Raw genomic sequence first — 15,932 nt, 5'->3', positions numbered from 1 at the left:
TCTGAATCTATGTCAATATACACTAAGGGCATAGTGGTGCAACAGGTCTGAATCCAAGTCAATATACACCAGGGCATAGTGGTGCAACAGGTCTGAATCCAAGTCAATATACACTATAGGGCATAGTGGTGCAACAGGTCTGAATCCAAGTCAATATACACTATAGGGCATAGTGGTGCAACAGGTCTGAATCCAAGTCAATATACACTATAGGGCATAGTGGTGCAACAGGTCTGAATCCAAGTCAATATACACTATAGGGCATAGTGGTGCAACAGGTCTGAATCCAAGTCAATATACACTAGGGCATAGTGGTGCAACAGGTCTGAATCCAAGTCAATATACACTAAGGGCATAGTGGTGCAACAGGTCTGAATCCAAGTCAATATACACCAGGGCATAGTGGTGCAACAGGTCTGAATCCAAGTCAATATACACTATAGGGCATAGTGGTGCAACAGGTCTGAATCCAAGTCAATATACACCAGGGCATAGTGGTGCAACAGGTCTGAATCCAAGTCAATATACACTATAGGGCATAGTGGTGCAACAGGTCTGAATCCAAGTCAATATACACTATAGGGCATAGTGGTGCAACAGGTCTGAATCCAAGTCAATATACACTATAGGGCATAGTGGTGCAACAGGTCTGAATCCAAGTCAATATACACTAAGGGCATAGTGGTGCAACAGGTCTGAATCCAAGTCAATATACACTATAGGGCATAGTGGTGCAACATGTCTGAATCCAGGTCAATATACACTATAGGGCATAGTGGTGCAACAGGTCTGAATCCAAGTCAATATACACTAAGGGCATAGTGGTGCAACAGGTCTGAATCTATGTCAATATACACTATAGGGCATAGTGGTGCAACAGGTCTGAATCCAAGTCAATATACACTAGGGCATAGTGGTGCAACAGGTCTGAATCCAAGTCAATATACACTATAGGGCATAGTGGTGCAACAGGTCTGAATCCAAGTCAATATACACTATAGGGCATAGTGGTGCAACAGGTCTGAATCCAAGTCAATATACACTATAGGGCATAGTGGTGCAACAGGTCTGAATCCAAGTCAATATACACTAGGGCATAGTGGTGCAACAGGTCTGAATCCAAGTCAATATACACTAAGGGCATAGTGGTGCAACAGGTCTGAATCCAAGTCAATATACACCAGGGCATAGTGGTGCAACAGGTCTGAATCCAAGTCAATATACACTATAGGGCATAGTGGTGCAACATGTCTGAATCTATGTCAATATACACTAAGGGCATAGTGGTGCAACAGATCTGAACTTCTTATACTGTTCACAGTCTGGCTCTGAACCTAAGTCTGAACACTAATATAAGATCATAAAAAGTATCTGAAATATCTTAATCTTAGATAGAACTTTATTGTGATTGATGAACCTTATTTTGGGCTCTTAGCCCCTACTATATAAGTTTAGCTTGTCCCTCGCAGTTGAGGACCTGTATATATATACTCCTTATATTTTGGGATCTGGATAATGCTTGACAAGACCAGTTTGTATTTCTTACACTAGTTTCATTTGTCATAACAAACACTTTTTACTATTTACAATTAATATAAAAGTTGTATCTAAAAGAGGATGTTCTACTGATATAGAAATTATAATATAAAACCATTATTAATTAAGTATAAATGTTACATAGAAATACAGACAAAGCTACACAGCTTCCAAATGTTGTCTATTGAATTCTAAAACAATGTACAAATTCTAGACAACTTGCGTCATCTAATGGTATGAATATTATAGTCTTCAATAGAATCATTATTAAGTTATTTATTGTTTTAAATATAAAACAAAACATAAACTCTTAAACTATCTTTAGCTCAGAAAGTCAAACTATCTTTAGCTCAGAAAGTCTCCTGTACCATATATATGTGGTCATTGGCCCAGCATGGTACCTCTACCTATACAGTGGATAGCCATATCATGTTATCTATATGTAATACTTATTTACATAACATAAATTAGGCTATTGCTATCTGTCATAGTAGCATACTGGGATGAAGGACTACCAAGTTTAATGTCAAGACTTTAAATGAATGACATTGACCTAAAGTCAACAGGATCAAGACCCAGAAATACTGAATGGATTTGAACCAAATTTGGTCAGAAACATCCATGGGGGAAGGGTAACAGATTTTACATAAATGGTGACTCTGAAACCCCTGGGGCCAGATGGGTATTGCCCAATAGGGGAAATAGGGAGTTAGTCCTTCGAATTGCCACTTGTCACAAAATGTTGAATGGATTTGAACCAAATTTGGTCATAAAGATCCTTAGAGGAAGGTCAACAGATTGTACATAAATGGTGACTCTGATCCCCCTGAGGCAATAGTAGAAAAAGGGGTAAGTCATTTAAATCGCCACTTGTCACAAAGTGCTGAATTTATTTGAACCAAAGTTAGTCAGAAACATGCATCAGGGAAAGAAACCAGATTTTGTATAAATGGTGACTCTGACCCCACTCGGGCCAGAGGGGTGGGGCCAGATAGGGGAAAGGGTTAGGGTTAACTCTAACCCAAGTCCTTTTATTAGCTCACCTGAGCCAAAGGCTCATGTGAGCTTTTGCTATGGGGTATTGTCCGGCGTCTGTCATGCGGCGTGTGGCGTGCGTCGTCCGTTTACTTTTTTTAACCGAGAGTGTTGAAATTCGCATTAAATGATTAGTTAGAAGGTCCTGACTAGATATTTGTATGTATTAAGTGAAAATGAAATTCAAGATGGCTGCCATGATCGCCATCTTTGAAATTATGTTTTTCCTTATAACTCCAATATTATTTGCTTCATATTAAGAAGACTTTCTAGGAATGTTCTGGTGACATTTCTGAACAAGAGGTGTTTCTTTCAAAAATTCATTGAATTTACAAGATGACCACCACTGCAATTATCTCCTGATGAGCTATGGAAAAGTTCTTAAGTTTTTGTTTGTGGACAAGATAACTAATGACTGGTACATCGTTTAGAGTTGATATTCAATAACAAGGTCCAGATAGTGATGATAAAGAGACGAGTTTAATTTGGGGTATGTATAATGAGTGGCTGATTTTTAGCTCTCTGGACGGAGTCCAGGAGAGCTTACGCAGTCATTCTCATGTTTTTGCCGGAAGTAGAATTATTAAAATTTTGTGGACAGAGGATATCAGAAACAGTGGGACTGTCAGAATGGATTTCAAGACACATGATTGGGGTCGACACGAACTAGATTTGACAAGAAATTTGAGTTGTTAAATGTTTTCATTTTCGAGTAATCGTCAATTTACGGTGTCATTTTGGACATACTCATGTCACAGGGACATGCCGAACGTTATTCTGAGGAGTTATAAGGCAAAGTTCCTATATCAACCCACTGTAATGTGTATATAGTAATGTGTTGCAACACGCGTATCCCTGTGCCGCTGCAAAAATTTGCTGCTATGCGTGTTATGTCGTCAGCTACAGTGTACAGAGTGTCTCGCGAGGTATAGGGCTGGGGAGCTTATGCCATGGTGCAGCACACGAAGTCCATCTGTCAACTTTTCCTTTAAATCACTACTAGTCAAAAACCGTGAAACATTTTATCTGAAGTTTTGTATTAACTATTGGTCGGGCCCTTTAGGGGAAATATATCAAATTCTTTAAAATCCTTCTTCTAATGCAGAAGTGAAAATATTTGGTCTGAAACATCCTTAGGTTAAGGGTTAATCAATTAGTATAAACCGTACATGTAGGTCTGGGACCCCAGGGACTGGAGGGGCTTGGCCCAATAGGGGGAAATATAGCATTTTTAGGTCATCTGACCCGATGACCTATAGTCATCATGCCATCGTCCGTCGTCGTTCGCCGTCCGTAAACTTTTTATTTAAACGACTTCTTCTTGATAACCAGAAGGCCCAGGGTACTGATATTTTGGCCAGTAGCATGTTTGGATGAAGGGCTTCCAAGTTTGTTCAAAGCAATGACCTTGACCCACTTTCAAGGTCACAGGGGTCAAATGTCTTGAAAATCTTTCAAAAATTTTCTTCTCACTAACCAAAAGGCCCAGGACACTGATATTTGTCTTGTAGCATGCTTGGATGAAGGACTAAAAGGTGTGTTCAAGTGAATTCTCTCTAACCAAAAGGCCCAGGGCACTTATATTTGGATCTTGGTTCTCAGGGGTCTGAGGGGCGGGGCCTATAGGGGAAACATATAACAAACTCTTTAAGATCCTTCTGCTACATGAATGAAAGGATTTGGTCTGAAGCATCCTAGTTTCAACGGGAATAAATTTTGTATAAACCGTGAGTCTTGGCCCCCAGGGGCTTGAGGGGCATGACTCAATATGCTTACTTGATGTAAACATATAATGCATGAAATAATTAGGTGAGCAATACAGGCCCTCTGGGTCTCTTGTTTATGGATGCAGAGAATGGTCAAATACAGTGACGTGCCAAAAGTCTTTCAATTTTTCTTCCTTTGCTATATATTCTTTGTATTTCCACTTTTTTTCAATGAAATTTCCTGACATTGTTTATGAACGGATTTTGACAATATTTCGTCATGTTATTACGAAATGTCCATATTTTCTTCTCATAATATTTATTTATTTTTCCTTTGAGTATGGAGCAATACAGAATTCTCTACACTGATAATTTCCGTGTGACGCCATTTCTCTATATGACGTTACTAAAATAACGTCAAAATGGCGTTCAAAAATTAGGTATTGTAAAAAAAAATATGATTTCTCTAGTCATATACATCGGAAAACAGTGAAAATATTATGAGATGAAACGGGAAACAATTCTCTATGAGAGTACAAAATTTCATTTAAAACGATCAATACACAAAGTTGAAAATACAAAGAAATATATAGCAAAATTTAAAAAAATTGAAAGACTAAAATTGGCACGTAACTGTATATACAAACAAGCTGGATTTCAAATCAACGTCCAGAGAGCTACGAGGCCCTTGGCCTCTTGTTAATGGATGTAATTGTATGGTTTGTACCTGTCTGTATACACTCTATACATCTTCAGTGTGAACATTGCTGGTAGGGGTCCCAAATGGGGGAACTGGCAGCTGTCATGACTAGCTTGGCTGCCAGCAGCACCCACACCCACTTGAGAAACAATCACATATAGTGTAGAACACAATCAACGTGATGAGACATTCTGGAATTTTTATTTTAAAGAAAAGGACCTGGATCAGGTTCAATATATAAATCAGTTTTCAAAAAGGTAAGTTCTGTCTATTGAAGATTTTGAGCAAAAGTGATCTTTATTGTTTTGATTTTGTATAAAACTATGTATGCTTCTTGATAATGGATAACTATACTATGTATATATATGCATCAATTATACCAGGTGTTGCCTCAATGCTGTGCAGTAATAGGTGTCTTTACTTGAATGATATAGTTCTCAGTTCTGTAGAACATTTCTTTGTGTAAGATAACCATGCTTTTGGATTATCTACTATCTGCTACCAGTTAGTTTTGATGCCAAAACCTGTAAGTTTTTTTTTCTTTTTTTTTCGGGTATATGTTTATGTACCTTATCATGCCATTCTTTTTTTTGTTTTTTTTTTTTTACACACAAACATTTAATTCCCCAGAACATGTAAAAATTGGAAGGCTGCCAATTAGGTTGGGGCCTTGGGGTCAGCCTTCGAGATATAAACAATGTCCCCGCACAGGGTAAGGCCGTAATAGCGTAATAGCGGACGTAAAACCCATAAATAAATAAATAAATAAACAGGGGGGCTCTCACTCGCCACACAACTGACACATGATACACATTTCATTTTCTCACACTTAAATTACCACATGACAATAACACAGACTATTCCAATAAATTATAACTAGCAGAAGTTTTTCTAAAAAATACATACTTATTTTTTTAATACAATCAACTTTAATTGTTATTGAACATACAATAGCAACTTATTAAATAGATATACAATATTGTACCTAAATTTGAATAAAATATATTGTAGTAAGGCATACTTATGACATATTTCCATTAAATACAACTTTTGATTTCATTTCTTCGAATGAGTTTGTATAAAATTCACTAATTTGACATGCAATTAAAATGAGATAGTTTGAGTTTTGTTAGATATGGACTTTTCATAATACTGTTTCCTAAAGTCCATTTGAGAAGTTCAATTACATGGAGCACAACATTCATAACAAGACAAGTAGCACCTGTAAGCTTAATCTCTGGATGAAGCCATAGTATTGCTGGTTTAAAACAATAAAATTAATTAGATAAAAGGCAGCAGAGGTCTGGGAATGGAGCCCTATCTCCAGAGCTATTACTTAGTGATGAAATCTGTCCAGTTACCCAGTGTATAGCTTTAAATCACTGATAACTAGCTGTTGACAAATGTGTTTTGGGTATTAAGTGTACCTTGTGTAATTACGGTAAATATCAGAAACCTTCTGACAATTTAAATCAAATTTGGAGAGAGTCTATAGGTTTCTTATTGATTAGTCATATGCATATATATTATGTAGTGATAATGTGCAAGTGGAAAGCATGTCACATTGATACTATTGGTGACCAATTCAACCTGTGACCTTTGGTGACTTATATATCACTCTTCCCATTGTTCTATGTTGTAACTTGTGCAAATGAAAAGTAAGACAACATCTAGGATGAATGCAAATGAAAAGTAAGACAACATCTAGGATGAATACCATATATGCTCATCCTGGATTTTGCAAAATTAGGTCAGTGACCTCCTTTTTGAATACTAATGATAGAACATCAATTGACATCATCCTGAATATTGCAACATTAGGTCAGTGACCTACTTTTTCAATAAATATATTATGGCAACAGAAATGGACATCTAGGATGAGAAAAGCATGCCAAAAGATGAGAAAAGCATGCCGAAAGCAAATATTACAAAATTAGGTCACTGTGACCTACTTTATCAATAATTATATCAGGGCAACAGGAATGGACATCTAGAGTGAGAAAGGCATTCCGATAACTAATATTGCAAAATTAGGTCACTGTGACCTACTTTTTAAATAATAATGATAGGAAACATCCATTGATATCTAGGATGAGAAAGGCATGCAAATATTGCAAAATTAGGTCACCGAGACCTACTTTTTTCAATAATTACATTAGGGCAACAGAAATGGACATCTAGGATGGGAAAGGCATGCCGATAGCAAATATTACAAAATTAGGTCACTGTGACCTACTTTTTCAATAATTATATTAGGATAACAGAAATGGACACCTAGGATGAGACCTAGGGCTATAATTACAGCAGGTGAGCGTTTAGGCCTATATATATACCTCTTGTTTTTGAAACCTTTGGGATCTCCATCCAGTAACAGTCCTGTAGAAATAACAGTATTTTTTTCAACCCCTAGTGACTTAAATTCTTGGTTCTATATTTTGAAACTGTTGAGATCCCCACCCCATAACCACATATAGCATTGTTCAACAAATAAAGCTATATTAACAAATTAAACATGAACACTTTTTTGAAGTTAGGTCAAATCCAACCTGGTGAGTGATACAGGCCCTCTGGACCTCTTGTTTCAATTAATTCTATATTATGGACAAACTCTCTTTCAGATCAGAGTGAAGCAGGCAAAGAAAAGAGTGGTTCTTGCCTCGCTCTACCTAGGAACTGGAATCCTGGAACAGGAACTGGTATGTACTGATTAAAAATCCTCAGAAGTCCTTATTTCTATAATTAGGGCCCCATATTGCCCCCTATGGTAATCACTCAGTTAGCCATCCGTCCACAGAACTCTAGCTATAGCTACATATATATATAGCTATAATTCGGTATTTTTTGACCAATTTATATGAAACTTGGTCAACATGTTCAGTTTACAAAAACACATACTCAGATAAAAAGTCAACATCAAAGGTAGGGCTGTGCGATATATATATCATCGTAATATTGATTAATTGCTTTGTTTTATTTTACGATGATATATTATGATACGGTAATTGAATATTGATATATCACAATATGTAAATAAACAACAAACTGTAACTGTAAAATGTAACTTTAAACAATCAATGCCACCCAAGCGCCAACTCATAAAGCCAGCTGTCAGCAGTTGTAAAAAAAATAAAAAATTCTGGACCTTGATATTTTATTTCACAGAGATTTCTTGTTAATTTTGTTTTTAAGCAAGATTTAAGTTTAATCTGTAAACAGTCTTTGGTCTTGGTTCTTGCATTAGATAATATAGCAGTTTCTGTTTCATTATTTGCAGCATGGCAGAACCAAATAAACTCACTAGCGCTGACTATGAAATTATTAAAAACAAAATGGGAAAATCAAATATATTGGAATATTTCTGACTAAAATGTGTCAATGGGACAATAATAAAAAGGATGCGGGGGGAACCAGTAACTGGACGTCATACATACAGGCACCTGTTTTGCGTGTAGCAGACTAGTACGTGAGTTTGCAATATATTGCAATATGAAAATTTTGGCCATACCTAACCCTAATCAAAGGTCAAGCTCATTAAGTTCAAAGGTAAAAGTCAAATTTTGTAACTTTTCACTAATGAAGGTTTTCTTATTATATAATGAAGATATAAGTATTAAGAAGTAAACAAGGAATTCTACTGACCAAAGTTCAAGGTCACCAGTTTAGAAAGGTAAAATTCAATTTTTAGCTCACCTGACCTCATAATAATTGTTTCTATAGAGGTCATTTACTCTACTATAACACCATCATAACTGTTTTCTTAAAAGTCATTGAATCTATAACTATATCACTGTAACCCTGCTTGCTTGTTCTGGATCAGTTTGTAACATTATTATAAATAGATGCTTAGTGTAAAACATACTGTATTGAATGAAGACTACTAAAAGTATGCAGTTTTTGAGTCATAGTTAAATGTAATTACAGATAGACAAATCATGTGACCTGTAACATATACAAATCATGTGACCTGTAACAATAATTATGAAGTATTTGAATGTCCATCTCATTGGTGTTTCTCAAGGTGAATAACATACGCGAGGCCTGTCTCGAAGCCCAGAGAAACAATGATGAGGACTTCGAGGTGCATGTACTGTTGGACTTTGTCCGTGGTTCACGTGGACATGAGAACTCATCAAGAACAATGCTGACACCACTCTTAAAAGAATTCAAGGGAATGGTTCATGTCCATCTTTTTCACTCTCCCAATCTGCGTGGTCTGCTACGCTCCCTACTGCCACAGCGATTTGACGAAATTGTAGGATTGCATCACATGAAAATGTATTTGTTTGATGACAGTTTCATCATCAGTGGGTAAGTCACAAAGTCAAATTCATCAATTTGGTAAAAATATGCTTCTAGGTCACCTGCACTAAGTGTCTTTAAAGTTTAACATTTAATACAGTACCAGTTGTTAGTCAGTCTGCCAGCTGTATATACCTCCCCAGCACCAAGTTTCTGTGAAGTTCTGATATTTTTAGCTCCTTTGGCCTGTGGGGTCAGTGAGCATATGGCATGTTGCAGCGTCCGTCATCTGTCTTTCTTTGTCAAATTTTCCTAAACAACATCATGAATAATTCTGTGGATTTTGAATTTGGGCTGAAGCATCCCTGGGCAAAAGGGAACCAATTTTGTATAAATGGTGGATCTAGCCCCGAATGGCCTGAGGGACGGGCCTCATAGTGGAAATTTGTCAAATTCTTAAAAGCCTTCTTCTGTAGGAATGAAAGGATTTGGTTCATATTTGGTGGGATGCATCCATGGTTAAAGTGAAATCAATTATGTAGGGGGGCTGCAACATGCCCAATCAAGGGAAAAATAGCAAAATCTTTAAAATCCTTCTTCTGTAGAATTGAAAAGATTTGGTCTGTAGAATCCTGGGTGAATTAGGGGAACCATTTTTATATAAACAGTAAGTCTGGATACCCACGATCCTGAGGGACAGGCCCAAGAGGGGAAATGCAGCAAATTATTCAAAATCCTTCTCCTTCGGAAGAAATGAAAGGTTCATATTCTATGTTATTGCCTTAAATTTATTTAATTCAAATATAATTTTGTCAGCACTGTGAAAAGTTTAAGTTTATTTCTGAACAGAATTTCATGAAACTTATTGCCCTTAGTTTAATTCACTCAAATTTATTAGCTCACATGGCCGGTGAGCTTGTACAATGGTCCGTCATCTGTCGTCCTCCATCTGTCGTCCTTCAAAATTTGCTTCAAATGGAAAACAGACTTTGCATAAATGGTGACTCTGGCCCCCCTGTTTCATGAATGTCACACTAGAGGAATGGTACATCACTGTTCCTGGAGTGTCACACTAGAGGAATGGTACATCACCGTTCCTGGAGTGTCACACTAGAGGAATGGTACATCACTGTTCCTGGAGTGTCACACTAGAGGAATGGTACATCACTGTTCCTGGAGTGTCACACTAGAGGAATGGTACATCACCGTTCCTGGAGTGTCACACTAGAGGAATGGTACATCACTGTTCCTGGACTGTCACACTAGAGGAATGGTACATCACTGTTCCTGGACTGTCACACTAGAGGAATGGTACATCACTGTTCCTGGACTGTCACACTAGAGGAATGGTACATCACTGTTCCTGGAGTGTCACACTAGAGAAATGGTACATCACTGTTCCTGGAGTGTCACACTAGAGAAATGGTACATCACTGTTCCTGGAGTGTCACACTAGAGGAATGGTACATCACTGTTCCTGGAGTGTCACACTAGAGGAATGGTACATCACTGTTCCTGGAGTGTCACACTAGAGGAATGGTACATCACCGTTCCTGGAGTGTCACACTAGAGGAATGGTACATCACTGTTCCTGGAGTGTCACACTAGAGGAATGGTACATCACCGTTCCTGGAGTGTCACACTAGAGGAATGGTACATCACTGTTCCTGGAGTGTCACACTAGAGGAATGGTACATCACTGTTCCTGGACTGTCACACTAGAGGAATGGTACATCACCGTTCCTGGAGTGTCACACTAGAGGAATGGTACATCACTGTTCCTGGAGTGTCACACTAGAGAAATGGTACATCACCGTTCCTGGAGGGTCACACTAGAGGAATGGTACATCACTGTTCCTGGACTGTCACACTAGAGGAATGGTACATCACCGTTCCTGGAGTGTCACACTAGAGGAATGGTACATCACTGTTCCTGGAGTGTCACACTAGAGAAATGGTACATCACTGTTCCTGGAGTGTCACACTAGAGGAATGGTACATCACTGTTCCTGGAGTGTCACACTAGAGGAATGGTACATCACTGTTCCTGGAGTGTCACTCTAGAGCATCTATATATGATTTAGAGAATTTTGCACTCCTGATTCCTGTTTCAGAATGAATGTAATACCAATTTCATGAATTTTCTGAAGAATTTATTCATAAAATCAAAGCATGCTACTGATGCACTTAGATTATGAACTTATTATATTGTTTCAGGGCAAATCTAAGTGAGTCTTACTTCACCGATCGACAGGACCGCTACATCTTGTTCAATGATTGTACAGAGATGGCCAACTTTTTTTCGACTTTGGTGAAGGGTGTAACTGCTTCCTCTTTTGTCCTCCACTTTGACAATACTGTCACTTTATCACCACATTGTGACGCTCATCCTTTTGATGGTTAGTATATCATTTCAGCTGTTCTCATTTCCTGTTTTATAACATCTTTAAAATTAGCCCATGGGCCTCTTGTTTGAAATATAATTGATATTGAAAAGATCTGATACCAACATTTCATAATTTTCGGTATTTTGTTTAATATTTGTTTAGGTTAATCTTGGGAGTTTTTTAAAGTCCTAGATTTACAGTCTACTGAAAAAGTTAAAGTTGGAAAATAATATGCTGTTACTCCATGCAATAAGTGAAAATTGTCCAAAGATAAGTCTAAAAAAAGTACATTCATATTTTCACAATCTTTCCAAAAAATTCTAGGTAAGATTTAAAAAGTACTTTAAAAATTTTCAAGTCCATATTTTTTTTGTGTACTTTTTCAAAAAAGTAGGAATTAGTATTTACTAAAAGTAGCCTAAAAGTATACTTTTGTGTTCTATATTTCGTATGGAAAATTTACTGTACTGTAAAAGAGGGGAAGGTGAAACACATCATTATGTGTAATTTCTGTGTATCAAACTATAGAATTATGAAAATATTTTGCTGATTATAATAAAAAAAGAAAAATGCTGCAGTGGCTTATTAACATATGATATGTTCAAATGTGATATGTGTGTATTTCGACATTGCAATTAACACTGACACAACCTGTGTATATATGAATTGCCTATTATTTTCAGTGGGTAATCATGATAACCAAATAGAAATATGTAATAGGATGCATTTTAAACATGTCCGGATATGTTCCAATTAGGTTTATATGTTAATATGGTATCATGAACACATATGCAATAATGATTGGACAAAATATTAATGAATGTCTGCTGATTGGTCAGAACTCATTGACAAAAGGAACACATTTGATTTCTTTTAGCTGATTCAGCAAAATAGCAACTTATTGTGAGTGCAATCTTATTGACTGAAATATTATTCAAATTTGATATTTAGATTTATTTTAATAATGCAAGCACTAATTTGGATTTGCATATTTACAATATAGCAGCGTTGTGTGGCTTCTGATTGGTTGACATTAGGATTTTGTTGTGTTCAACACCACAGACACTAGCATCTCTCTCTTAGCTTAATTGAAGGAAATATCCTTAGTTAATAAATGACATGACCTGTTATTGGAACACTACGGGCACTACATCGTTTGAAATAATTAAAACTTGGCTAGAAACATAAGTATGTGATAACATTTTGATGGTGTGAACATATTGACCCTGGCTGACCCTGAGGAACTGAGGGGCAGAGCCAAAAAGGGTAAAATTGACTGAAATTTCAAAGATCTTATTAACAAGATGTGGTACATGCAGAATAATGTACTCTTCATGGATAAAGGGGGATGGGGGAGGTTTAAGGTTAAACTTTACTATTATTGATAGAAAGTGCTTAGAATTACATTGTAAATATGTATATATATGTTTATGACTCAGGTGACCAGTAAGGCCCAAGAGCCTCTTGTTTTTCCTCATTTTAGACAAAGATGATGGTGAAGGGTACAAGAAAGAGGCCCGCCAGAGGATCCTAGATATTGTTAGAGATGAGATGAGTAAAGCACATCTGCCAAGGGATGATGTGGACACCTGGGTGTACCCTCTAATACAGATGGGCCCCCTAGGCATCCAGAATGATGAACAAGTTATGAAACGCATGTTAAGAAAAGCCAGGAAGGAGGAGAAGTTGCTGCTGGCTTCTGGATACTTCAACTTGACAGACGACTATATGCAGATTATTCTACAAGAAACGGATGCTCAATTTAAAATCTTAATGTCTTCACCAGAGGTAAGATTTCACTTGTGTGATCCATGTTATTGTTCAAGATCAAAGATATACACTTGACCATATCATTAGTCAAGATTCAAAGTTACACCTGACTTTATCACTTTAGAAATATAAATGGGAATAATATGATATGGCATCCTTCTGGTGTTAACTTTTTGTTTATCCAGAGATCTTCTCCTTCCTTTTTAGCTCACTTGGCCCAAAGCTGCATCCGTCACTTGTTGTCGTCAATATTTCCTTTAAGTCACTACTTGTCATAAAGTACTGACTAGATTTTAACCAAAATTGGTAAGAAACATTCTTGGGGGATGGGTAACAGATTTTGCATAAATGATGAGTCTAACCTCCGTGGGGCTAGAGGAACGGCCCAATAGGGGAAATTTTGTCCATATTTGGGTCTTGGTATACATGGTTAACATAATATGTACAGGTTGGTTCCCTTAATGACATTTTGATTCAACTATATTTGCAGAAGATATTGCTTTTTGTTTTTCTCAGGATTTGATATTTGTCTGAACATGTCCTCTTTTACTTTTCACCCAATTAATTTGAAGCTTGGTAGGTTTTAAAATCCTGACACAGTGCAAACCGATCCCTCTCAAAACAAAACACTTCTTAGTACTAATGGCAATGTATGTAATCAATCCCCTTTTATAGCAATAAATTGCAATTGAAGGACAGGTGAGTCTATGCCGTGGTGCATTATTAGTCATCCATCCATCATCTTATCCTAAAAGCAGGTTAACTTGATTCAAAGGATTTCAGACAGATAGTGTAAACACCGAATGATGTTGAGCGTTAATGTGAACTACAGGATTTCAGACAGATAGTACATGTATGTGTTAACACACGATGATAGTACATGTATGTGTTAACACACGATGATAGTACATGTATATGTTAACACACGGTTATAGTACATGTATGTGTTAACACACGGTTATAGTACATGTATGTGTTAACACACGATGATAGTACATGTATGTGTTAACACACGATGATAGTACATGTATGTGTTAACACACGATGATAGTACATGTATGTGTTAACACATGATGATAGTACATGTATGTGTTAACACATGATGATAGTACATGTATGTGTTAACACATGATGATAGTACATGTATGTGTTAACACACGATGATAGTACATGTATGTGTTAACACACGGTTATAGTACATGTATGTGTTAACACACGATGATAGTACATGTATGTGTTAACACACGGTTATAGTACATGTATGTGTTAACACACGATGATAGTACATGTGTAACAGGGTGTACTCATTGCACTAAGTCACACTGATTTGTGCTGTTTTGGATGTACCCGTGTCACCACGGGTATATCGTGTCGTGAGCGAGTTGCACGTGATTCCACCTGCACACATCACCACCCTGTCTACCCTGTATGTCCCATTCACTCAGCACTTAGCTGCGAAGCAGGACGGAGCTCCTGCATAGGATATATTCTATATTGTCACAGTATTGCCTTACACACAATTACAGAACATGTATGTGTTAACACACGATGATAGTACATGTATGTGTTAACACACGGTTATAGTACATGTATGTGTTAACACACGATGATAGTACATGTATGTGTTAACACACGATGATAGTACATGTATGTGTTAACACACGATGATAGTACATGTATGTGTTAACACACGGTTATAGTACATGTATGTGTTAACACACGATGATAGTACATGTATGTGTTAACACACAATTACAGAACATGTATGTGTTAACACACAATGATAGTACATGTATGTGTTAACACACGATGATAGTACATGTATGTGTTAACACACGATGATAGTACATGTATGTGTTAACACACGATGATAGTACATGTATGTGTTAACACTCGGTTATAGTACATGTATGTGTTAACACACGATGATAGTACATGTATGTGTTAACACTCGATGATAGTACATGTATGTGTTTACACACGATGATAGTACATGTATGTGTTAACACACGATGATAGTACATGTATGTGTTAACACACGATGATAGTACATGTATGTGTTAACACACGATGATAGTACATGTATGTGTTAACACACGATGATAGTACATGTATGTGTTAACACACGATGATAGTACATGTATGTGTTAACACACGATGATAGTACATGTATGTGTTAACACACGATGATAGTACATGTATGTGTTAACACACGATGATAGTACATGTATGTGTTAACACACGATGATAGTACATGTATGTGTTAACACACGATGATAGTACATGTATGTGTTAACACACGATGATAGTACATGTATGTGTTAACACACGATGATAGTACATGTATGTGTTAACACACGATGATAGTACATGTATGTGTTAACACACGATGATAGTACATGTATGTGTTAACACACGATGATAGTACATGTATGTGTTAACACACGATGATAGTACATGTATGTGTTAACACACGATGATAGTACATGTATGTGTTAACACACGATGATAGTACATGTATGTGTTAACACACGATGATAGTACATGTATGTGTTAACA

General features: G+C 36.9%; 1 protein-coding gene across 3 annotated transcripts in view; it reads left to right on the top strand.

Moving 5' to 3' along the window:
• LOC117321734 (CDP-diacylglycerol--glycerol-3-phosphate 3-phosphatidyltransferase, mitochondrial-like) overlaps positions 1-15,932 on the top strand; it is a 53,451-nt gene that overhangs the window by 24,659 nt on the left and 12,860 nt on the right. For all 3 annotated transcript variants that reach the window (XR_004531404.1, XR_004531403.1, XM_033876256.1), the window contains exons 3-6: positions 7,596-7,673; positions 8,996-9,285; positions 11,434-11,615; positions 13,087-13,391. Coding sequence is in view for 1 of the 3 variants with exons in the window: in XM_033876256.1 (XP_033732147.1) it covers positions 7,596-7,673; positions 8,996-9,285; positions 11,434-11,615; positions 13,087-13,391 (855 nt within the window). In the remaining 2 variants the exon portion in view is untranslated. The remainder of the gene's footprint in view (positions 1-7,595; positions 7,674-8,995; positions 9,286-11,433; positions 11,616-13,086; positions 13,392-15,932) is intronic.

This window comes from Pecten maximus, chromosome 1 (genome assembly GCF_902652985.1).
Source record: "Pecten maximus chromosome 1, xPecMax1.1, whole genome shotgun sequence".
Taxonomy (NCBI): domain Eukaryota; kingdom Metazoa; phylum Mollusca; class Bivalvia; order Pectinida; family Pectinidae; genus Pecten; species Pecten maximus.
This window is presented reverse-complemented; position numbering and strand designations above follow the sequence as displayed.